Source organism: Protopterus annectens, chromosome 1.part0, assembly GCF_019279795.1.
Source record: "Protopterus annectens isolate FY-2018-M chromosome 1.part0, PAN1.0, whole genome shotgun sequence".
NCBI classification, from domain to species: domain Eukaryota; kingdom Metazoa; phylum Chordata; order Ceratodontiformes; family Protopteridae; genus Protopterus; species Protopterus annectens.
The window spans coordinates 862453730-862480702 of record NC_056725.1 but is presented as its reverse complement, the minus strand read 5'-3'; the positions used below and the strand labels follow the sequence as shown (position 1 = coordinate 862480702).

The 26973-nt window shown below is 40.7% G+C and overlaps 1 protein-coding gene across 1 annotated transcript in view; it reads left to right on the top strand.

Moving 5' to 3' along the window:
* TTC13 (tetratricopeptide repeat domain 13) overlaps nucleotides 1–26973 on the top strand; it is a gene marked incomplete in the record, with an annotated part of 1979199 nt that overhangs the window by 357464 nt on the left and 1594762 nt on the right. The window contains 1 exon segment of the mRNA XM_044063689.1: nucleotides 15040–15105. Within this exon segment, the coding sequence (XP_043919624.1) occupies nucleotides 15040–15105 (66 nt within the window).

Below are 26973 nucleotides of genomic sequence, written 5' to 3'. Positions count from 1 at the left end.
AACCTTAAATGTGTATATGCAGCAGGTATTGTCACCCTTGACATTGCTATGTCATCCATCTGTGCCTAACATTTCATACTGTCCGTGACACTGAAATTGTGGATTGCTGCCATGTGGTTAGAGCCACCGTGCAGGAGTTTGTTGAGCTGCTGCCTTCATTTACAGGTCCATGGTATATGTTTAGTACCTGTCCCTGTGGTTACCAAAGTATTTGAGGTTTTGCTGCAAGGATGTGTCTGTGACCAACAGGGGACATTGTGGATGCATCTTGGACATCTGCTTCAAGGATACAGCTTCAGATCCTCAATGCCATGCTATAGCATGTGGGGAGAATATGTGCTTTCCACATACCATGGAGAAGTGAGAGAGCACTTTGTGGGCTTTTATGACATAGCCTGCTTCCCAAAGGTACTTGGGGCCATAGACTGCACCCACATTGCAGTAAATGCCCCACCTGGGAAACTGGGAAAAAGGTACATTAACTGCAAAGGTTTCCACTTCATCAAATGCATGGTGATCTGTAATGCATAGTGCTTTATGTACAGTGTGTTTGCAGGTCACCCAGGCCGCATCTATGACTCACATGCAGCTTATAACAGTGGTGAATGCAGGGTGATTTCACACAGGGGAATGTTATTTGAGATGCCAGCTGTGACCTGGAGATATGGTTAATGACACCTATCAAGAAATCCCCACACCATAACAGAGGATGACTAGAAGCATGGCCTGTCAGATGATCCATCATCAAACCTTTTTGTGGCCTGCTGAAGGCCCACTTCTAATGTCTGGATTTATCTAGACTTGTCTTGCAGTATTACCCTGCCACATGCAGTAAGATATTTTCCATTCATTGCTATATTGTCTGACATCATTATATACAAACAGCTGCAGCAGGGCAAACACACTGAGGATTAGGAAGTCCCACACCCAGTAACGGAGGAGTCAGCTGTAGGGGAAGGCTATGCCAGGTGAAGGTGGGCGTAGTGTGTTGTAGCATACAGAAAACAAAAGCAATGATGCATATAAATCTTTATCAAGGCTGTGCTATTCCATGCATAGTCTGACCATACTGGTCATCAGATGTTGGCTTCCCAGGTAACAGAATACAAAGGGCAAGGCACAGTTGTCATATGCATAGGTGGGAAGGCCCAGGTGACGTCAGTGGACAATTGTGTATATGCTGGAAGTGGTATAGATATGCTATGGATGTGGGGAGGGTGTCTGTGTGTGTGTTTGTGTGTGGAGCTGTGCCATGTGGACTTCTGTGTCTTTGTTTGTCTTGGGACACAGCCTCAGCAGATTTCCAACATCAGCAGTGGTATATCCGTAGTGGAATATTATCTGTGAAGACTCCAAAGGAAAGTACCCACAATAAATAAGACATGTCACATTACCTGAATCCCAGTGAATGAATTACTGCATGCTATTTTCTGTACAGATAGGACAGAACACTAGGGAACACACCTTGTATGGTGACCTTTCAGTCTGAAGTTTTGATGTCCCTGTGAAAACATGTGATAATGCTTTTAATGTGTACCACACCACATATTTACTCAGTTTGTGCAGATAATTCATCTTCTAAAGACATAGCTATCTGGGGCATATCCAGTGCTTATTCTTGTTGGGCGGTCAAGCTCACCTCCTAAATCCTGAACTCTCCTATTATGTCTGGATGGGTCAGATGCCCCATGCAAAGAGGCGAGAAACTCTTTCTCTGATAAAGGTGGTTCAGTTGATGTGCTGCCTCCCATTGCTCTCAAATTCTGTGTCAGGTTGGTGGTATGAGCTTTAGCAGCACTAATAATGTTGGTTTCCTGATGATTCACCTGCTTGTAATTTCTGCTTGGCTACCAGCAGCAGTGATGTCATTCACATCATCTCAACAGGCATGGTCGCAAAAGGGTGAGTCAGAATTCTTATGGCTGATCATCTACCATCCACAGAGATGGAGGACCTGCAGCACAATCTCATTCCGTTTAAGTGAGAACTTGCATTTTCTTTGTTTCCCAATAGCTGGTCACCCTGCTGTGGAAGGAAAATGAAAATGTATGTGAGAATAATTGCATCACTAGCTGTCATACACACGCCCTTATACAGTCTGTTGGGTGACTGCATGGTAAAGTTATGTGGCTGTATTGTATCTGTGGGCAGTAGCAAGATCATACTGCATACCCATGGACATGTTTTATGCCCTCCTTGTGTTGTGCCCCCCCTCCCCGCCCAAAAAAAAAGAGAGCCAGTGAGCAGATCCTAACTGAGGCTTGTACTTTGTGTCCACATGCACTGGCCTTCTACAAGTACATCACTGTTGGTTACCCCCAATGTTATGACTTCCCCAGGTCATGGTTCTGACACTGTTCAGGTTTACTCATGGATTGATAATCTGAGTATATCTGCAGACAGGTACAGCACATTCACATACTGACAGGACCCTGCTGAAGTCACAAATACATTGGTGACATAACCAAATACCTTCCTAAATAAGATGCAGAGGTACAATTTTGTTGTAGTGTGTGTTTTACAGCCACACACACACAGTCTGTTTAGTTTATGTAGCAAGAATACATAAAGATCTTTACTCCAGCAAGTGTAAGACATGCAAAGTGCATAGGTTCATATGTAGGTACTAGGCTATCAGCCCAAGGGTCTAAGTAAGCCTAGATAACAAGGATCCCTGGCTTATGCCACCCAAGAAAGTTATTTTCCTGTTCCCCTGTCGAGCAGAGCCACAGAAGTGATACCCCGGGTTTATTTCCTATTTCCCATCCACTCATCAAGATTTTTCTTGAAGAGTGCTAATGAGGAACTTTGCTTGACATAGATGGACAGCTTGCTCCAGAGTATGGGAAGTCTCTCGGACAGGAATCTATCCCTCCAGCATGTCCTGTTTATTGTGGTGACAAGGTTTAGGTATCTAGAGAGTGTAGCTCGGAGGGATTGGGATTTCTTTAGATGTAGCATGTCCAACAGCTCTGGGTTTGACATAGCTTTATATGTTAGGCAGAGATCACCTTGGAGTAGGTGATATGCTATGGAGTAAAGCTGGAATTTTTTGAGATGGTCAGTGTAGGGCATCTGTTTAATGCCAGTAATGCTCTTTATGAGGTACTTCTGTGGCCTTTCCTGCTGCTGCAAATGTCCTGTGAGGTACATTCCAAAAGGGGCGTTGTACTCTATAATGAGTCTGATGAGTGTCGAGTAGAGGGGAACAATGACCTCTTTTTTCCTGGATGAGAACCCTTTAATGTTGAGGTGTGCATGTAGAAGGATTTCCTGACTACTGTGGCGATGTGATTATCAAAGGAGAGACTACTGTCCACCTGGGTCCCAAGGTCTCTTATCACACATTCGATGTTAGACTGCCGCCTATGTGGTAGTTCATGGGTACAGAGTTTTTACCAAAGGGGATGACAATGCACCTTCGATAAACAGTAATAATATCTGTGTACCGTAATGCTGTTGCCCAACAATATGTGCATATACCAGTTCTCCCTGCCCCCCCCCCCCCCGACACACACAAAATGCTATATGTCAACCTAGCATAATTAGGCTGTCAAGGGCAGGAGTGATAATAGACCAAGCATAGCGTACCTAGTAGGAGGACACCATGCAAGTTTTGTTATCTAGTGTTACTAAGCATCACGCAACAGAATCACTGGACAGTTCAGATTGTTTGTGATAGCATTGCAACAATGGCTAATGTTTACAAGTGCACATAGTCATAATAATACATGCTGTTCGACTATATTGCATTACTGCTCAGGAACTTGCACCCCTCCATTGCAAGATAACCTCCCAAGAACTGGAAATTCCTCTCACTACTATGTATGACTTCACATGCAAGTTCCAGCATGAGCAAGCATTTCATTTGCCACAATAGCAATGCTAAGCAAACCTATCTTTTGTAAAGACAGCAGGTAGTTACAGTTTTAAAGTGCAGGCTCATATTGAAATCTAGTAGTTTTAAGTGAAGTTGCATCTTCCTCACTTTAAACAAGCCTTGGAATTTCACACAAAAACTAGATTTCCACAGGATGAAGTGGCAAGCTAACAATGCAAATAATTCCGCCGGACAAGTAGAGCAGGATCAAGTAAAACCACCATAGTAGCAAAAAAACTTTTTATAATCTCTTTCGTCCCGAAAGAGACTTATTCAGCACAAACATTAAAACAGTAAAAACTATTCTCTTAAATAGGGTTAAACACACCCTCAGTTAATTAACAAGTAACACCCCTAATGACTTAATTAGCAGATAAGGACATACTCACATACCATAGGAACAATAATACAGAAAAATTATATGAAAAAACTTAAAAATGCACCAAACAACAATAAAATTGTCATAAAGTTAGATAAATATCTACAAACTTTTAACCTCCTGTTTAAAAAAAAAAAAAAAACATTTTATGTTGTTGGAATCATTCATACCTGGCAGTTTTTCTGCTCCTGAACTTAACTGCCACGTAGTCTCCCTTTGTTCAGTCTGATCATTATACCATCCTCCCCTCAAATTCCTAGGTACATGTTCCAAAATTGGGAATAAAAAACTTGTTATATTCAGGACATCTAACAGTATGCCTGTATAGAGCATTGTTAACGTTTTTAACCCTAATGGCATATAAATATTCTTTAATTATTTGATATAATTACGTTAATGTTCATTCTGAAGAAGTCTCTTTGGGGACAAAAGAGATAATAAAAAGTTTTTTCACTAGTACGGTGGTTTTATTTGATCTTGTTCTACCTGTCCGGCGGAATTATTTGCAAGCCTTGGAAATTGCTGGCCTACACTCTTCCATAGCATGATGAGGCCTGTGTGGACAGCAAGGTTTTATATCATGTAAATCTGAAGTTTCTACAATGACACTTATTCTTGTAAGGCACTGCCTAATGAATATTCCTTAGTAGCACGTTTTTCATTTGTTGCTTCTCTGGGCCAGATCAAACTGAGGGGCTTTTGCAGTGTTGTGCAGTTACATGACCACTTGCTAGGTGCACTGAGCATGTATGGGTGTGTCATTGACCCCCCCCCCCCCACAGGGTCCTAGGTAAAAGTAAGTTACTTTTGTATCTGCTGGAGGTACTAAGAAGCAAAACTGTTGTATGGTTAGGCAACACACTCCTACTATACATGTTCCATGCCATTGTTTGCACTTTAACATCACCCTTCCATATCAGCATTTCATTTTCTACATAATGGTTTCACTATGACAGGTTGTGCTTATAAAGTGCCCTGTGTTGAGCACAACATGCCAAAAAAGTAAACACACTTGACTTTGAAAGGGTTGCCATAGTTCTTTGGAATGTGACTTGGTGAATGGCCATAGCTTCTAAAAGCACTGAATTTGCGGTGCAGCAAAAAGCATGATCATTTGATTTGCTGCATTTGGGCCTCCAGGAGTTCCTCAGTGGGGACTGTTACGAGGTTTCCAAATATAAAGTGCATGCCTGGCACAGTCGCGGCAGGGCATGGTCTGCTTTGTTTAGCAGTACAGGTGACTTGAGGAGATGCAGACCTGACCATCTTTATTTATTATTTTATTATTTATTTTACATTTGTTTACCAGGATAGTCCGACTGGATGCATGTCCATTTTCAGCAGAGGCCCGGGGAGAAAAGCTCCACAAAGACAAACTTACATAGATGTTAGCAAACAATTATAAAAACAAAGTGATTATATACAATGGGTTAGTAGTGTTCCCTACTAGGGACTCACAATTGTCATGGACAGACAATTAAAAGTAAGAGACATCAGATTGGAAGCAGAGCTTGGTGATGTAGTTACAAGTTATGATAATTGCAGAATATGCTTTTAGTTTATAACTTAATCAGGGTTGGTACATGGGCATAGCCAATTCACTTTGAGATACTGTTTGAGGTTTTTTCTGAAGAGACTTTTGGAGGATTGTAGGGTTAGATAGTTTGGCAACAAATTCCAGGTTTTGCCAATAAAGTTGGCAAACAGGGATTCACCAGCAGAGTTATTAGCTTTGTGGGTTTGGACCAGTAGTTTATCGGCTGACTGTAGGGATCTTAGATTGCTATATGGCTTAATAATATTTTTAAGTGAGGGGGTATCCTCAGGGTGGTACAAAATTTTGTGCGCTATTAAGAGTTGATTGAATTGAATTAAGCTGGGCAGTTCTAGCCACTCTAGTTGTTTAAGGTTCTGGCAGTGGTGGGTTCTATAGGTGGAGCCAGTGGTGAATCTGGCAATATGATTGTGGCTATGGGACAGCTTACCTAGTTCGGATTTGTTGAGGTTTGAGAGTACAGGCGAGGCATATAAGAGAGTAGAGAGTAGGTGTGATCGGGCGATTGTAGTCCTAGCCAATGGGGTTAAAAATGTCTTGTTTCTATACAGTGATCCAAGCTTCGTACTGATGGTCTGTATGGTTTTGTTGACCTGTAGGTCAAATTTGAGATTGTCTATGATAACCCCAAGCAGTTTGGTGTGATTATCTGGGGAAATAGTGGTACCATTGTTAGATGTGACAGAGAATGAAAGTGTGGTGGATCTACTAGTGGGAGAGAAGAGTAGAAGTTTAATTTTATTGAGGTTCAGAAGTAGGCGTTAATTGGTGAGCCAGTTTTCGATAGTGTTAAATGTATTTTGGGTTAAGATTTGCAAGTCGGATGGGGAGGTGGCTGAGCAGATAAGAGTGGAATCATTTGCGTATTGGATGCAGGTGGCTTTAGGGATAGCAGTGTGGAGATTGTTGATAAAAATAGAGAAGAGTAGTGGACCTAGTATCGACCCTTTTGGGACACCAAGTGTGAGAGGTAGCTGGCTGGAGAGCTTGCCCTGCCATAGAACCGCCTGCTGTCTACCAGTCAGGTAGGACTGGAACCATTGGATAGCAGGCTTGTTGAGGGAAATAGATTTTAGTGAAAGAATGAGAAGTCCATGGTTGACTATGTCAAAGGCTTTTGATAGGTCAAGAAAGAGGGCAGAGGTTAGCCTATTGTCATTCCTGTTTTGGTTTATGGCAGTAGTAAAGGAAAGGAGGGCTGAGGTGGTGCTGTGGTATGGCCTGAAACCATGCTGGGAGTTGGATAGCAAGTTATTCTGTGAAAGGTATTGCATTAGTTGCTTGTGTACACATTTCTCCATTATTTTGGCTAGTGGGGAAAGAATGGCAATGGGTCTATAATTGGATATGTCTGAGGAGCTACCACCTTTGTGGAGTGGGATGACGTGAGATATTTTCCAGAGGGAGGGGATAACATTTTCGGATAAGGTTCTGTTGATGAGGATAGATATGGGATATGCAATAACATCTGCAGCTATTTGCAGGTAGTCTGCAGGGAGGAGGTCAGCAGCGTGGGTGGTAGGTTTTAGATTTTTTAGAAGTGTTTTGATAAAACTAGTGGATATTGGTTGGAAGACAAATTCCGGGTGATTATTAGGTAGATTAGGCATGTGGTTTAAGTTAGAGGGAGTTAGTTGATTTGGTAGGGCTTGGATTGTTTCAGTGAAAAAGTTATTAAAGGCACTAGCTATTGTCTCTGGGGAACTATAGGTGTAGTTAGCCGGGATTGGGGTGATGGAGTGACCTGGACAAAGTAGTTGATTTAAGCCTGCCCAGAACTTTTGAGGGTTGTTGTGGTGTTTTTATAGGAGATTTTGGTAGAAGCTTTTTTATCCAGTAAAATAGATTTTTTTGTATCATTCCTGAGTTGACTATATTTTAGATGGTCAAGTGGGGCTTTGGTTGTTCTCCAGCTGCCCCAGGCTCTGTTTCTACTTTTGATTTTTGCTTTGGTATCTTTTGTGAGCCATGGTGCTGTGTTTGATCTAGTTTTTATTGTATGTGCTGGAGCATGGGGATCAAGGATACTTAGGAATGTAGTGTTAAAGTGATCTATGGCCTTCTCTAATGTTAGATTTTTTAGTTTTGACCAGTCACCTGCTTTTAATTCATTTTGGAATATAGCAGCATCAAAGTTTTTCCTGTTTGTAAATGTTTTATATTTGGGCTGGTGAGGGTTTCTTGCCTTATGTTTTATGATATAGGTTACACAATGGTCGCTGAGGTCATCAGGGAGAGTACCAGCTGTGTACAGTTGTGGTTGGTTATTAACTAGGATCCAGTCTAGAATACTTTCCTTCTTGGTTGGTTTGTTTATCATAGTTGGAGAGGTTATGGTCTGTTTAAACCCAGATAAGTTTATATGAGTGAGGGGGGTAGTCAGAGGAGCAGGGGTGCCAGTCGGTGTTAAAATCACCAAGAACTATGTTTTTTTGGGGATAGGTAGTGGATAAACCAGTAAAGGAGATCTTCTAGGGTATTTAGGTTTTTGCCTGGTGGAATGTATGCACAGACGATGTTCAAGTGTTTGTTTTAGTTAATCTGTAGCTTGGTTATGAGGAGTTCCGCGTTATTGAATTGTGGAGGTTGAATGGTGTCTTTATTAACGGTTAGAGTATTTTTGTAAAGGACTGCTATCCCACCTCCTTTCCTTGTAGCACGGTCTAATCGGTGAATATTGTATCCTGGAGATAGTATCTCATTGTCAGTAGTACTGGGTTTTAGCCAGGTTTCCGTAAGACACGTGTCTGGGGAGTGGGTTGCTAGGGAGGGCATGTAGTTTGGGAATCTTATTGTTAATATAGGTGAAATGCTAGGAGGGAACTAGTGGGGAGTATTCATGGGTAGCTTGACTGTGGGGGTTGTGGTAGGGGAGTAGAGGTTATTTGGTGTGGGTGGGCCAGGGTTGGGATGAATGTCTCCATGTGTTATAAGGTTATAGTGACAGGATATTCTGACAAAAATGAAGAAAATGAAAAAAAAAAAAAAAGAAAGAAAGACCAGCTGCCACAATCCTTTAAACACACCAAACACACAGGGTACAAATAAAAGAAAAAGTAAGAAAAAAGTAAAAGACTTTCTGCTAACAAGTAATTTTTTCCTTGTGGTATTATTCAACACCTGTGGATTTTGGTGTGTTTACAGGATATTCTGAGCTTTAGGAGATTGTTTATAAGCTTTATATAGTCTTTGTCTTTAGGATTATGTTTTGTGGCTATACAGGGGTGGTATTTTATACAGGGTGGTATATTCGGTGTGCAAGGGAAGGTAAAGTGTTTGGTGTTGTGTGAAGTTGTGGGTGTCTGTTTGACCATTTGTGTAGTGAATAACATGGTCAAGTGTTTGTTCATAGGCAGTGAGATGGTAAAATAGAAGCAGTATAGGCATTTGGGTAATTAGTGTTTTTTGCTTGTTTGCATTGTGATAGGGGGCGAGCCAAATTTGATGGATGACTGTGCTAACAGGGTGTGGAAGAATGAGAGATAGGGAAATGGGTTAAGGGGGCAGGGTTGCTCAATGATGTGTGAGGTGCTGATTGGTACTTAGCAGGAGGGGAGTGGCAAAGTCTGGTTTAAATTTAGCACTAGTGGGGGGCGGGTGGAATTTGGGGGCAGTGAGGGGAGCGGAGCCATGTCTTAGCCTTTCTAAATCAGAACGGACTATTATATTCATTGAGGACACTCAACTCTTGACTTAACTCATCAAGCCTAAAACACCTTTTTGTGCATATACTTCAGGACATACCCAAACCACTTTATGGCATCCAGAACTTTTTTGGGTCTATCTTTAACTAAGTGACTTACCAGATAGTGATAGGCAGTAGTTGAAAGGGCAAGGACTTATTAACAAAATTACACTAAAATAGTTAGGCTAGGATGTGTTCCAGTGGAGAAATTAATCTTTGTTTTCCAATTATTATTCATATTTTCAAGTTTATGTTCATATTTTCATAACTTAAAGACCTACATGTTGTTTAGGTGTATGGTGTGAAACATCATTGTGGGTGATGGGATAAGTCAGTGTCAGTGCTGCTTTAAATCACACTACGCTGGAAATATTGTTAGTTATTTTCAATAAATTATGACAATAACCAATATTTCCATATGTACTTAATACTTCAAAAACAAGTGCTTTACAAACTGTTTTATGACATTAAATGGAACTTTAATTACATGTTTTTGAAGAAAAACTCTGATATCTGCACTGTAGGTCACTTATCTTGAGAGATTCAGTATTACTTGTTTTGCTAATTATACAGTTAAGCATGTATTCATATTTCTATAAATATCTCAAACTTGCACTTATAGAGGATTTTTTTCATGTGAAAGATGATGTCTGTTAACAAAAATGTTCAGTATATGTTTAGTTGTACAGTTTTCAAGACATGAAAATGTTTGTGAAAGTTTACCAGAAAAATAATTTGTGGTTTGTGTGGATTAAAACATTACATTAGTTATATAAAAGACAATCAATGCACTAACTGTTATCACTGTAAGTAGTACTTCTTACAGATAGCATTGCTACTTGTACAGTTTTAATAGCTTTTATTCTCAAAATATTTACATTTCTTTATCTTATGATTTTTAAGTTTATTTTTCAGGAAATGTTCTGGTGCTCTGGAATCCCTACATCTGTAAACTGCTACAAGTGTGGCATTCCACATCACATAGGTGTTAATGAGTTAAATAACTGCAGCAGGGCTAACGACCTGGCGGTGTAAACCTTGGCTTGAGATGATTGTCACTGTTGAAGTGACACCCCTACCCCATGTGTAAAATGGGAAAAAGGGGTTGAGGAAGAATGGATGGATTGGTACCCGTACATAGATTGCCTGATTTATACACCCTTATTAGAAGAGCTGCAGATAGTCTGCTCTTCCAGACTAGGTATTTCACTAAACATTCCAGCCTAAATTTAGCAATCTGAAAGAGCAGTACTGTGCACAAAGGCAACCCATTCTTCATATGGGTTCACGTTTTCCCCAAGCTTAGCCAGTAAGATGAATGAGAGAGCAAAACATTTCAGAAAGCAGTGGATTATATGTTGGCCAATATCTTCATGGTGACTATAGCCATACTCCATATGAGGTATGTACAGCAGTGCATTGAAAATCTCTGGGAACCGCACTAGCTCTTTTTGGACAAAGTATACCTTAGATCTTTTCATTTAAAGGAAAGTCAAGTGGTGATATTTCTAAGTACAGAAAGGCCCAGTGATGCCCTTTACAAGACAGTACCCAGACTAACAGCAAATCTCTCAGACGCTTCCTGGGGAGGATACATACCACTCAGAAGTTTATCTACTTTGTTGAGCTAGCACATAAAGAAATGATGGCTCTGAACTACTGTCCTTCAGACATATGAAACTGTGTGGCAGCCAGGTATGTTGAAGGTAGCAATAGACAACACCACAGTGATGTAATACATAAGTGAGAGTCAACATACTCCTTTTTGTTTTACAGATGGACCATGAGGGCCTGGGACCTGGTCTTTAAGTGAGTTCTATACCTCCTTACATCATGCGTACCATCAGACAAGAACTCCCTGACACATCTGCTCAGTAGGTCGTCTTCTGACCGTCATGAGTGGCCTAATGGTTAAGGTGTTTGCCTTACAAACACAAGGTGCAGGGATTGAGTCTCACAAGGGATAATTGGCTAGGCTTGAAATGGCTCGCAAGGGCAGTTAGCCTAGTACTACCCTATGAACCTATGAGTGGATGTTGTACAGAGAAGCATTCATAAATGTACCTCTGAGATGAGGGGCCCTAGAAGCAGACCTGTATACATCAGTAGTCACTTAACAGCTAAAAAATAAAATTGCTGGTTTGCATACAGAGGGGCTTAGCTGTGGATATCTTATTCTTCCCTTAAACAGGAGAAGTCCTTGATGCATTTCACTCTCCGTCTGCTTCCCAAGTGCTCCAACAGGCAAGAAGGAAAAAAAAAAAAAAAAAAAAAGTTATTTCTAATAGCACCTTTGTGACTGTGACATTTGTGGTTCTCAGCTGGTTTAGATGAGCAGAGGAACTGCTGTCAATACCAGATCTGTATACCCTACTAATATAACTGGGCAGATTGCTAGTACAGCCAAACCAAAGAAGCTTCATTCTGGCTGTCTGGATAATTCTGTTCAAGAACCACTTCTCCGAGGAAGTGCTGCACACATTACAAGAGCCCAAAAGGCAAAGCACCAGCAAATCCTGCATGGCTAATTGGAAAAGCTTCTCCTTTTTGGAGTGGTTCTATGGGAAATCCTGCCTTTGCAGTAGGAGAGCCAGGAGTTCTTGAGTACTGAGCTGAGCTGTTCTAAAGTAGATTTCCCTCTGTAGTCATTAACCGGCACCTTTCAACTGTTAAGTCTGTCTGTCAGTGGGCTTCATCTATCTTCTAACTCTACAGTCAAGCAGTTTTTATAAGGAGTTTTACACCTAGAGCTCCTCCTCCTTGTGAACTTCATTTTGCGGTGGAAAAAATTATGTAAGCTCACCTTAAAGCTACTACCTTAGTGGGCCTCAAGTTTTTATTTTGAAAAGCCCTTTTCTTTATGACCTTTTTCTTCTGCTAGGCGCATATCTGAGCTGTACGCTATGATGAACTGTATACAGCCTTTCAGAGGGATGGTTTAAGTCATGGAACTTATCCCTGTTTTATGTCAGTATGAAACAGTCCAGCCTCCAGTATCCTAACTTCCAACATGAAAGGAAGAAAATAGTGCATTTTATGGCTATATGTAGGCAGTTGTGGTATGGTATAGAAAGAACTGATGATTTCAGCCAGAATGATCAGCTTTTTTTTTATCCCTTTTATATCACATGAGCAAGATAAATCAATGTTAAATATACACCCTGTAAATAGCAGTTTAACTCATTTTATGCTCTTTTGTGAGTATCATGTAAAATATTAGAAGAGCAAGTAAAGATGCACTTCATTTGAGTAACAGTCACTGTAGTAGCTTTCTTTAAAAATGCCTCTTCTCTGGTTGTGTGTGAGGCCAACACTTGGGCCACCATCCACACCTTTGACAAGTACTACATATTGGATACCAAGTCCAGAAGCAGGACAGGGTTTGCTGCTGTAGTCCTTCAAGGCATGTTATGACCATCTCTTTGGATCAGGAACAAGGCTGCCATTAAAGTAGCTAATTACTCCTGATCCAAGAAGGTGGTCATATCATGCCTTGAAAGACTGCAGCAGCATAACCTGTCCTTTGTCTTGATTTGGTATCCAATGTGTATCACTTTTCAAAGGGGTGATATGACCAACTCCTTGAATCAGGAACAAGGCTGCCATTGAGGTAGCTAATTGCTTTAGTATTTTTCCATGGATAAGGAGTGATACTGCACCATTGATCCTTTTGATTTACATAGTATAGATTGAGTAGAACGATCACTACTGTAGTACAAGCAGTTACCCAGAGTTCCTTCAGACTTGGGATAGGGGATAAAGGGACAGTGTCTGCATGTCATGCTTATTGGGAAGGAAGAAGAAAAGAGGACATTTGTAGCTTCAGCCTTTAACTCGTATGCATTTTTACGTGGTGCAGCTTTGAAAGGAGGAAGGCAGATTGCCTCCTTTCACTTTTCTTTTACCTGTCAGAGGAGTATAGGACAAAAATAGTATCCTTATCATACAGATTCCTGTGTCAGGGCTTCTAGGATGCTGTAAAATAACACACAATAAAAAAGTAGACCACTCAGTTAAGGTTGGAGTAAATAGAAGCAGCCAAATCCAAAAAAAGAGAAGAAAACATCTTCCAAACATGGCTGTAATTGCCTATACACAACAAATAACTTTATTGAGATTTGAGGGTAAGCGCTTTTGCAGAGTAACCTCTGCTTCATCATATCATGAAACTATAAACATTTTCAAAACACTGTTTAAAGTTATAGGTCAACCAATCACAAAAAGTTCAGAAGTCACATGGTTATATCAGCCAACCATAATTCACCCAGTTTTATTCATGTCCCAATACTTCTGCTACTGCTTAGTCTTTGCATATTTAGATTATGTGATTTGTTTACATTACTTGAAACTTTATATTGGTGCTTTATTTTTATGGGTTATAATCGCTGTATATCTTTAGCCTCTGTTTCTTTATACTATATTTTACATAATTACAGCCATGTTTGGAAGGAGTTTTCTTCTCTTTTTTAGATGCTGTAACTTGTTCTGTTTGTACAAAACTGATTACAAGAGCGTTAAGTCCCATATCCGTGTCCTGTGGGTTTCAGGGCAGAAAGTACCAAACATTTAGTGTATAAACAATCAAAGTAGATTTGCCACTTACTTTCTTATTAAGAAAAGAATTGAACATGGCACAGGCTGGTATCCCATTTAGCCAAGTATCATACCCCTGTCTTTGGTGAGGGCAGTAGTTCATCTTTGTTCTGTAGATGACTGACTGCTCAGAAAGACCAAGAAGTATGAACATTTGCCTGTGGCTAATTCCAGTGGATGGGGAATAAGTGCATCAGTGAGCTTTTCATATGAATGGTTATTAGAGTGAGCAACGTTATACACCTGTACCTTCCACTGTACAAGGGACAAATTACCTTCCGGGTTTCTTTTGATGTACCTGCTTTGCCTGCATCTTAATCTTCAAACAACTTGACTTGCACTTCTGCCCATCCCTAGCACATTCTTTTCAATTTATGCAGCTGACTAGTTATGCTTTCAGCTTCCTATATCAAACTCAGCCTTTCCATTGTGCAGAACAAGTTGTAAACTGGTAGCAGGATCTTTCAGTAATAGTCCCAGGTTGTACACCTTTTATCCTTAGTACACATGAGCAAACAAAAAAAAAAGACCTTTCATCTCCCTGATCTCATCTGATGTCAAGGAGAAGGCAATTTGTTCTTTGCATTTTACAGATATGATTCAGCTGCTCTGCTGATTGTTGAAAGCTGCTGTCATTGCTGAGGAGCAGCACTTGTCAGAATTGGCCAGTGGTGTGATTTAGCTTATGGTTGTTATACTGAAACAATTTTGAAAATTTGATGTTTTATTACTCGCTAAACTTGCAGTGTGTGCGTGTTTTGTTTTTATACATTTCTGACCCATGGCTGAAAAGGGTTCTTTGGATAAATTTCATTGGCTTTTTAACAAGTAAATAATACTGTTGCATTTCTGTTATCTGATATTAGATAGTTAAACTGAATCTGCATTAAGAATATCTAGGTTAATGTTGTTACTGAAGTGATAAACAGTGATTTTTTTCTGATTAGGAAGATCCTGAATTGGTTAGTGCAATTTATGGACGAGGAATTGCATATGGAAAGAAGGGAGTACAGGTGAGTATCACTTTATGTATTTGCCTGATATTGTGGATTCAGTGCACCAGCCATATGCTGACATTTTTTGGACACAAATGCGTTAGTTGGTGTTGCCAGTTGAGTTGTCCTGATCTCCATGTTATATGTTCTCCAGCATTTGAACTGGAGAGGAAATTACCCTTAGTTATTGCAATATAGTTCAAAGTATTAAGCACCAAGTTTTTTTTTTTTGTGAATTTAAGTGTTTTTCAGTCTTCTTGCTCAAAAGATATTTTTTTTCTAAATTTCAGTCTGCTGGTGATTTATAAGATGAAAAGACCAATAAAGAAAAAATATCAAAAAGTTTGTGTCACTTAGTGTATAACTCCCTTTTGCCTAAGGAGTATGTTAATGTGAAGTACCAATGAAGTTTTGGTGACATTGTCTTCAACGTGCTGGATGGGTTATACATTCCTCTCAGAAGATTCACAAGACTGGTATATATTTTTCCATAAGCACTGAAGAGTATGTGCATCCCCTGCTATACATGGCTTGTTTTCTTTCATAGTGTATGCAGATTAGTTACAAATGGAAGGGAAGTGCACTAAGCCAGATTGCTAAAGCATTTGAAGAGATTTGGATGCAAACTGGCTTCATTCCATGCACATTTTGTTTTAATTTGGTAAGTATGAAGTAGTGAAATTGATTCCACTCATAAAGTCTTGCTGCTGTTTTCTAATTGGTGTTTAATTTTAATGGGAAGTTAAAGGTTTACGTTTTTGCTAGAAATGATGCTTGATTTATCGAAAGTGAACTTTTTTTCTTTAAGAAAACTCTTAAAACTAAGCACTGTTTCTTAGCAGCTGTTAGTCACTAGTTGAGTCATAATGTTCAGTCATTTGGTTACAGTGATGATACTAATCCCTCTGAAGATGTCATGCATGCATTTTTTAATGTTGGACATTTTGAATGGAGAAGAGTGGAAATCCCCAGAGAAGGAGACTTACATATTTTCCAAAAGTAAGCTAGACAGAGATGTGAACATGCCTGCTATGCCCTTCCACTGGATGAGTATCTAGCTCTTAAAGTGTATGTATAAACAAGCTGAGATCATTCTTTAAGATGTCAAGAGTATTAGTCAATTATATTTGGTCTAAAGAATGTGAAAAATAGTTTTAATATCACTTCTCTTTCATCTTGTGCACACACACACACATACATATATTTTTATTTATTTATTTTATTTTATTTTACATTTGTTAACCGGGATAGTCCAATTGGACGAGATCCATTTACATTGGAGGCCCAGGGAGAAAAGCTCCACAATTAGATACAATAATAACAAAAATAGACAAACAGACAATAATAGCACAGAGACATACATAATAACAATGGTGAGTTAAGACTGTCCTAATAAAATATGAAATAGATACAAGTCTATAAGTCTAAAGCTTATTCTCTTGTGGTATGACTATAGTAGGTAGACTAGGAAGGAGGCAAAGTGGAATAAGAAATGAAGTGATAATTAAGTTATACATGGACATATCCAGGTTTTCCTGAGATGTGATTTAAGTAACTTTTTGAATTGCGTGGTAGTAGAGGCAGAAGTTACAGAAGAGGGGAGGTTGTTACAGGTTTTAGCTATGGTATGAGAGAATAGAACTTTCCCTGCAGTATTATTAGCACTACTGATACAGAGGAGATTTTTATTGGTAGAATGGAGTGGACGACTAGTAGAGTGGAGCGAAAGTAGTTGTTTTAGTGCCGGAGTTTTGTCAGGGTACTTTAGGATGTTAAAGGCGATGACTAGCTGATGGAAGGTGAGTAGCTGAGGAAGTTCTAACCATTGAATATCCTTAAGTGCCTGACACTGATGAGTTCTGAAGGTGGAGTTGTTAGCAAACTTGGCAATTTTATTATAACATGACTCAAGTTTGTTAAGATCATTTTTTTTATAATGTGGGTCAGTATTGGTACTGCATATAAATGTGAGAACAGTAGGTGAGTTTGGGCTAAGGTGTTTCGTGCCTTGTCTGTGAGAAATTTGTCTGTAAAGAGTTCCCATTTTTTGTGTACCTTTTGGATGGTTTGAGCAATATGGACATCAAAGAAAAGCTTTTTGTCTATTTCTACCCTGAAGAGTTTAGTATGGGCAGTAGGAGAGATGGTGCCGTTTTTAGATGTGTTAGAGAAAGTTAAGGGAGTAGCTTTAGATTTATTAGGGGTGAACAGGAGTAATTTAGTCTTGTTAGGGTTTAGAATAAGTTGGATGTCAGTGGTCCAACCTTCAACAGAGCTGAAGGATACTTGGGTCAACTGCTGTAGGGTGGTAAGAGATGGGGCTGAGCAGATAAGCGTCGAGTCATCTGCATACTATATAAGTGTGGCCTGCTGGGTGGAGATATGTAGGTTGTTTGTGAAGATAGAAAAAAGAAGTGGGTCCAAGACTGAGCCTTGTGGTACACCTATGGTAGTTGGAAGTAGAGGAGATGGCTCACCTTGCCATTGGACAGATTGCTGTCTGTCCAAAAGAGAGTTTTTGAAGCAGGAGATAGCAGAAAGGGCAAAGGATAGGGAGGTAAAGCATTTAATAGTTTTGGGTGCGAGACCATGTTGAAAGCTTTGGAGAGATCTAAAAAAATAGCAGATAAATAATTATTATTATTTCTGTGATGGTTAACCTGATTGGTAAAAGAGAGAAGAGCAGTAGTTGTGCTGTGGTGTGGGCGGAAGCCATGTTGAGTGGTGGAGAGAAGATTGTGTGTTCAGGAATTGCATAACTTGAGAGTGAATACATTTCTCAAGAAGCTTAGATAAGAGAGACAGAATGGCTGTTGGATGGTAGTTTGAGAAGTCAAAGGAATTGCCACCTTTATGGAGAGGTATAATGTATGAAACTTTCCACAGTTGAGGGACATAGGCTTCCTGAATAGATCGGTTAATAAGGATTGAAACCAGGTAAGATAAGGATTCAGCTGCTATATTTAGGATATACACACACATTCCTTCCAATGACATTTCAGATGTGTGTGTGTGTGTGTGTGTGTGTGTGTGTATGAGGCTTTTCATAAAAAACATACATTACTGATAAAGCAGACGAAGCTTTAATACTCTCAGCTTTCCCTTCAGCTTTAAAGTGGCTGTAAGTGAACGACTACTTTCCCTAATTTAAGAGACTTTCAGAGATGGTAGGTAGATGCCACAATAATTAAAACTTAACTAGCATTTGTATAATGGTGCATATTTCTTAATCTGTGAAATTTATTGTAACTGTTTCCATTGAGTAGAAACAAACATTTAAAATTCTAGCCTTATTTAGAAAATATTCTAAGATTAAAACTATTCTAGTTTCTTATGATGCCTTGTAAACAATGAATTGGTAGACAAAGGTAGACATAAAGAGAATCTGCACAGTTATTTGCATGCATCTCCATATTTCAGTTTTTCTGTAACTTCCCTTCCTTTGCAGAAAGTAGTAAGATGTTTCCAATTTTTTTTTTTTTTTTTTTAAATATGGGTATACCACCGTTCTGGCATGAGGCAGTCAATATTCATCTACAAAAAAATAAATAATGCTATTAGGCAGCTTGAATTTGAAACCTTCCTAAGCTACCAACCCCCTTTGTAACCATTATTTTTGCTAACAGACTTTCATCTCTAGCTCTCATTCAAGCTAGTTGCATCTGCCTTTCAAAAAATGTCATTTGTGTGGTATTTTTTTTTTTTTTCATCAAAGTTTACTCATTTTATCTAAATTGTAGGGGTGGTGTCTTCTGGTGGACATATGTTCCACATTTTTTTACATTTTTTGGTCAGTTTTTTTCTTTCACAGTCCCCTTCATATGCCTTAATGTGTTTTCTCATGTTATTTTCTGAGAACTAACTTTCTTGTTATATAGAGTGTTTTCTTCTGTTAGCTTTTAAAATCAAGCTGTTCTTTCAACTCTTTCTGTGTTTTTTTTTCTGGAGCCAGCCTTGTCCACAGATCACTAGCGATTGGCATTCGTGTAGCCAATCACTAATGTATAAGTACCAGACTATTCCCTGGAAGGTCAGTTTGTCAGTTTACTGAGGATTTCCCCTTTTACTGTAATGGTGTGATCTCAGAGATGACATATTGTGGAGTATGGTACAGGGACTCTTACTCCCCTGAAAAAATAACTTTTTTGTTTTTATGCTTCAGGATGCTGTTCATATTCCTGAAATTTCACTCATTTGTGATTACTGATGATCTTCGTGTTTCAGTGTTGCAGTCATCACATTTGGGTTATCTGCTTGCAGTAGCCCTCAGTCGGCCTGATTATCAAAGTCTTGGGTCCTGTGTCTGTTGCTGTCTCACCTTCCATGACGTCAGGTAGTCATGGGTATAAAGCATGCAGCCAACGCCATTACATCAGTCATTCTTGCCGTGTGGTTCCCGAAGCAGAAGCAGTTCGCAAGTGCCGTTCGGCCGACTCCTGAAATTTTCGTTTTCGAGTTTCAGAACCAAAGTCTTCAAGTAAAGCTAAGTTGCCCGTTGGGGAAACTTTTTCTTGCTCTAAACCGATGTTAGTAAAAGTCAATAATTGTATTTCTTGTGGAAAGCAAATACCTCATAAAGATTTTCATTCGTACTGTATTCCTTGCCTAGGCCCTGACCATGACGTACCTCGCTGTCGGTTTTGTGCCTTATTTAAACAACAAACTATTTGTTGTCGGTATATTTATGCTTCTAAATATTTTGGTACTCGGTTCAATTATCCAGATATGTCTTCGTTAAGCCATCTGACTACCGACATTCCAAAAAAATGCAAAGCTAAAGACAGAGACAGGCCGCCTAGGTCCAAAGCTGCCGACGACGCTTCTCCTAAGCTAGTCACCAGTTCGCCAGTACTCAGTGAGGCGCTTTCACAGCCCCTGATACCCGCTACTTCAGATTTGCAGGCCTCTACTGAGACCCATTCGGAGTCAGATATGCCACGAGATGCTTCAACTGTGGAACCTGTGGATGTCTTTACCTTGGTTGGGTCCAGAGCCACTGTGCAGGCACCGGCTTCTGAGGGTGTATTCAGGCCTACTGACTTCCATATTAAACTGACGCCATCTTCTTCTTCAAGGCCTAAAACTCGAACCATGTCTAGAAAACCGATGCCCAGACCGCATGGTCAGGCCACTATGCCTAAAAAACAAATGATAGGAATGGCTGAAGACCTTATTACTTTAATCAGGGGAAGCCAACCTTCCCCCTCTAAGAGACCTAGGACTGAATTTGCTTATGATACTTCTGATCAGGATTTTGAAATTTCTATTTCCTCTGATGACCAGGATTCACCCTTATCTACCTATGAGGATTCTGATGCAGAGGACTCTATTCCCTCTGCTTCTCCTCCAGAGGAATTCTCTTTTGGTGAAGCCTTGCATACTCTTGGGAGCATTTTCGCTGGGAAAGCCAGGATTACTCTGATTCTAAAAAGAGGCTTAGGGATTTCTTACTCCTGCCCCAGCACAGGCCTTTAGCTATCCCCCCTGTACTAGACATTGTTGATGCCTTTTCGGAATCTAGCTTGGCCCCTGACTCTCTACCTCCTGCTCCCAGAAAACCTGATGGATATTACAGGGTTCCTGATTCTCACAAGTTCCTTTTTAAAAATTCTACTGCGGATCCTGAGACTGTTTCACAGGAACCCAAGGGCATTAAGGCTACTACTGTCAGAAATCCTACCCCCTCTGATAGAGATTCCAGGTTGCTGGATAGATGGGATAAGAAGGTATACACTTCTGCAACCTTGGCCATTAGGGCCTTAAATTGCCAGTTACTTATGTTACGTATCAGCAGCTTATTACTGGATTGCTTAAACAGAAAATGATGTTGATTCCTGACTGTGCTGAAAATAAGGATGTAATGTATTCTGCTGAACAAGTTGGAAAACGTACTTTGCAATGTGGTTTTGATTCACTAGAGGCATCTTGCAGGGCTGCTGTTACTGGGTCTGTAATTAGAAGGCATGCTTGACTTAAGGAGCAATCTTTGCCAGATCATGTTAAAGCTAAATTGCTGGATGCTCCCTTAAACCAGGACCGCCTGTTTGGCAGCAAAGCAGTAGTAGTACTTAAAAAGATGGAGGAAAAAAGATAAATCTATGCAAACTGTTAAAGATTTCCTGCATGTGCAGCCTCCAAGATTTAGTAGGCATGGGCCCTCTAAGAATTTGTCCTTTCCTGCCTCTTCCAGGCCTTCTCAGTCCAAACCCAGTACCAGCAGAACACTCAGGCTTCAGTCCCAAGGTACTCACAGGACTAAGCAGTGGGGGACTCCCACCTCCAAAGCAGGGAGTGGTAATACCCCCCTGTGGTAAACTGTCTCAATGACTTAACTTTAAAACTTCCAAGCCCTTCTCAACTGACTGCTCCTTTAGGGGAAAGATTGCTCTGCAGGCATAAAACTGGGAACTCATTACCCAGGACAAATGGGTTTTAAATATAGTTTCCCAAGGATACAGATTCCACTTCCACACTTTACCAACCCCAAATGGTTGGCCAGATCTACCCCTAAATCAGTGGGCAGAAGCTCAAAGGCAAGTTCTCTCTTTCTCTTAAGTATAAGGGCTATTCAAACTGTCCCAGAAGAGGAAAGGGGACAAGGTTTCTTCTGGTGCCCAGAAAAGACCACTCCTGGCGTCCTATCCTGGATCTCTATCCTAAACACTTTTTTGGTGATCCCAAAATTCAAGATGCTAACTCTTCACCAGTTGCTTCCTATGCTAGGAAAGGATGCCTCATTGGCAACACTGGATTTAAAGGAAGCCTACCTGCACATCCCAAACAGAGAATCTTGCAGAAGATACCTATCCTTCAAAGCAGGCTTCATGCACTGTCAGTTCTCTGCACTGCCCTTTGGCTTATCTGCTGCACCAAGGGTATTCACAAAGTGCCTAGCTCCAGTCATTGCATTTTGCAGGCAAAGAAATATTCAAATGTACCCATACCTGGATGATTGTCTAATTCAGGCAGAAAGCCAGGACATACTATTAAATCATCTGGCATTTGTACAAAAAGTGCTAACTTCTCTTGGGTACACCATAAACGAAAAGAAATCACATCTGATACCCTGCCAACAAATTGTATTCCTGGGAACAAGCCTGAACACAACTTCCCAGATGGCTTTTCTCACGCCAGAGAAACAAGTTCATTTGACAGCTTACTTCAAACTACTGGCCAGAAAGACCCTGCTATCTACAAGACAAATACTGCAAGCCTTGGGGTTCATGGCCTCCTGCATTCTCCTAATTCCATATGCAAGACTGCATATGAGGAAAACCTAAAAACCCTATGGTGTCAACATTCTCAGGATCTAGAAACATTGATTCCTATCATATCTTGCCTACAGTTAGAGTTCCTTTGGTGGGCAGAGGCCTGTCACCAAAACATGGGACTGCCATTCACTCTACCCCCTGCTGCCCAAACCCTAACAACAGAAACATCAGACTGTGCATGGGGAGGGGGCTCACTTGGCAGGGAGGTGCATTCAGGGTAAATGGAACCCAAGTCAAATGCACCTGCATATCATTCAAAAAAAAATGTTAGCTGTACAGAATGCTCTGACAGCCTTCAAGGACCACATTCTTCCAGGACAGTTAATGGTAAAGACGGACAACACCACTGTTAATGTGGTACATAAACAAGCAGGGGGCAACCCACTCATACCCTCTCTGCAGACTAGACATGGCTCTGTGGAACACAGCCTTGAGCTACCAAGTGCACCTACAGGCTTAATTCCTGCCAGGAAGGCTAAATACACTGGCAGACGATCTAAGCAGAAATCTCATGGACCCACACGAGTTGAAACTGGAACCAAGGACATTGAACATTTTGATAAACAAATGGGGGAGCCCAGAGATAGACCTGTTTGCCTCACCCCAGAACTACCAGTTGGACAAATTCTGCACAAGGACTCCCCACAAACAAGCTTGGAAAGTGGATGCCCCGTCCTTCACCTGGAAAAATCTATCAGTTTATGCCTTTCCTCCTCTGCCTCTCCTCTCCTAGGTACTACTAAAGATCAAACAGGAAAAACCATGGACAATACTGATTGCACCAGACTGGCTACGCCAACACTGGTACCCCCTCTTGCGCAGTGTGTCACTGCTGGCACCATTGCACCTGCCTCAGACCCCTACCCTGCTGTCCCAGCATAAGGACCAGATTATGCACCCTAAGCTCCAAACCCTGAACCTGACAGCCTGGCTAATTACCTGATCTCTCTGTTACCATCCCTCAGTAAGCAAGTGTTGGATGTCATTCTTGCGGCAAGGAGGCCTAGTGCTAGAAAGTCTTATGCTTAAAAATGGAAAAGATTCTGTTCCTGGAAACAAACTCAGGGGATGAGCACAGCAGCGCCCAATTTACCTCAAATTCTTCAATACTAAACTGAGATGCTTCTCAAGGGCCTTTCTTTTTCCTCCATCAAAATTCATGCCTCAGCCATTTCAGCTCATTACAACACAGAACCACCCCTCTTCTCTCATCCAAAACTTAAGACCACCCAGGAGAGCCCCTACTCCAGCCTGGGACCTTAACTTTGTATTGGAAAAACATAATCTACCTCCTTTTGAGCCAGCTGCCAATGCAGAGTTGAAATTCCTTTCTTGGATGACTGCCTTTCTTTTAGCCATCACTTCAGCAAGAAGGGTGTCTGAATTACAGGCCCTTATGGCAGTGGAGCCTTTCATCATCTTTCATGTGGACAGGTTGTCCCTCAGGACCAATCCCTCCTTCATGCCCAAGGTAGTATCCAGTGTGGCTCTTAATCATTCCATTGATTTGCCAACCTTCTTTTCTAATCCACAGAATAAGGGAGAACGGATACTGCACTCCTTAGATGTGCACAGACAGCTTAGATTTTACTTGGACAGAACTAAACCTCTCAGGAAATCTGAACAGCTGCTGGTGGCATTTGCTGCAGGGGCAGAGGGGAAGGCCATTTCAAAGCAAACCATTTCTAAATGGATAGGCCATTGCATTCATTTCTGCTAAAAGCACCATGGAAAACCTACCCCACAGGGGATAAGACCACATTCATCCAGGGCTGCATCTACCTCTGCAGCCTTTCTCAGAGAAGTCCCTACCAGGGACACCCTAAAGGTGTACCACATAACAGTGGAGTTCTGTAAATACTTTTACCAAGCATTACCATTTACCAATTTTCTCTAAATCCAGACTTGGTTTTGCCAATGCAGTCTTGCAGGGACTTGTAGCTCATCCTAATGCTATCTAAATTCCTCCTCCCATCCTTAGCTTTGGGAATCTACCCAAATGTGATGACTGCAACAGTGAAACATGAAGAACATAGTACAGTTGTGTACACTTACCATAAATGTAGATGTTCGAGTGTATTCACTGTTGCAGTCCTGGTTACCCTCCCTCCACTCCCCTGACTTCTTTTGGCTATACCTCTATTCCATTTTGCTTTTTGGTTTATTTGCTTTTGTGTTGGAGGTATAACCTTGTATATATATTAATTGCTTCCCATTAGGGGGGCACCTGACATCTAGGGCAAGAAAAACTGATGTAATGGCGTTGGCTGCATGCTTTATACCCCTGACTACCTGACGTCATGGAAGATGAGACAGCAACTGATGCAGGACCCAAGACTTTGATAATCAGGCCAACTGAGGGCTACTGCAAGCAGATAACCCAAATGTGATGACTGCAACAGTGAATACACTTGAACATCTACATTTATGGTAAGTGTACACAACTGTACGTTTTGTGAGTCGGTGTTTTGTTAGGGAGCAGTATCTTGTCTTAGCTGTGTTTCTTGGGTCATTATGGACATTAAGTCATTTACAAAATATAACTGTGGCTGTAAGGTGCCACTTCAAGACTAACATTCTCTAAGTTGTATTGTTTTAGGAGATGTGCGTTGTGGTACTACTATTGAAATTTGAAAAGTTTTCACTCCTTATAGTGTGAGAGAAATGAAAAAGATGTTGAAGTTATTTAAACTGAGAAAGGAATAATAGTGATGGAGCATCAGTTTTAAAGGTCTCTTCAGAGTTGACTCCATCACCTTGGGAGTCAGGCTAGTAGCTGTTGCTGGAGACTGTTCGAGGCATATGAAGAAACAAAAGCTTAAGGCAATAAACATGGAGAAAAGTTCTTCAGTCATCAGCCTGAGAAGTCTAAGGTGGATGATGTAGTGCATTCTGGATATCCTGTCAGTTTAATTTCTCCAAATCTTTTGGGTTTTTAATATCATGATGGGAATGTACCCTGTTCGTAAGTCAGAGTGTAATTAAAGTTTGTGAAATCAGTATTGTTTCAGTCTTTGATGTTAAGCAAAAGTCCTCTGCGCAGCACCTGCAATGTGCCTAGACTCCTTTTCAATTCATATGAAATTACGTATATTGGTAGCATATCTAAATATGACTGCAAACTCTTTTTTTTTTTTATTAGATCTATTACATCAGTTGCTACTATTGGAACTGTTTGGATATCTTTCTTCCACATTGTTTTTGTTTCTGCCTGCAGATCTTGATATTTTATGACTTTGTCTCTCTCTATACGTGTGACACTGTAATCGCTAGGTTTCAATGATTTGATTGGACCAAGGGCTTAACTGTGTAAAAATATTTCATCCTGCTGGCATTTCTGTATTTGGGAGCATTTCTCTTGGTTTATGAACTTATTTCCAATGATTCCTGATACTACAGAAGTTCTGCCTTTTGTTGTAAAGCATTTGTTAATGCACTTGAGCTCAAAACCGGGTTTTATTCTGTATTCTGGTGTAATAGCACCACATCTGACCTTGGGCATGGTGGTGTCAGTACTACTCCTGACAAAGCTAGTTCTTATGTTCATGGGCAGAGATGGTGAACTGTCCACAGAGGTGGTAACTGTTGTCCAACATCCACATGTGTGGGGCTAGCACTAGCACTGAGGGCTGATTCAACCCATCCAAGTTGGGAACTGTAAAAGTCTTTCATCTTGCTGGTATAAAAGCCTCATACAAACGCAGTTATCCATGCCTTGTATATAAGCAAACCTCTCCAGTTCAGTTTAAAATCCTCTGTAAGAGATGCTTTCCATAGTCTCCCACTGTTCTTAGCTGCTCAGAGAGTTGAGCAGAGAGCAGCACCACAGCAGGTCATCTACCAGTATACCACTAAACACTCTCACTTAGACCTTTAGGTGACTCTTCCTTACTCCTTTCCAACTACTTAGGATCTGCTATAATGGATAGGTGCTTTCCTGTCATCTCTTTTTCTGACCATATGAATATGGGCATTCAGAGCCAGTGTAATAACTGCTTCATGTTCACTGACAACCATTTAATTTTAGAACAGACACAAACAGTCTGTGAGAGATATAGATACACAGTGTCATTGGATGAAAGCTATCACGTAAACACATGAAAAATGCAAATCAGGTTGTCAGCGTAACACCCAAAACACTCACTACCAACACTAACGAACAAGAACATAGACTCACATATGTGGAGGCACTCGCTCGTAATCTCTCCAAACTTTCAAGACCTCCTAAAAGCATCTCTCAGTGGCCCCTTGCACACTCAACATATACAGCACTTCACACAACACTGAACTCTGAAAATCATAGTAGCCCCGCTTCCAAGCCCATAAGGCAGCTCACCACGCAGCCAAACATTCTAGTTATTGGGGATTCCATTGTAAGACATACTGATGTCTCCAGTACCAGTCTAAACATGGAGAACATCACAGTTGAGATGTCTGCCTGGAACCAGGATCCACCAGATCACACATGCACTTAGGTCTTTAAACCACAAGTACCAGTATGGACATGGTCATAGTCCATGTGGGCATAAACTACCTAACATGTACCTTAATGGAGTATATAAAGAGAGACATGATGGATGTCCCAGGTGTGTATGAATCTAGTTTTGAATAGCAT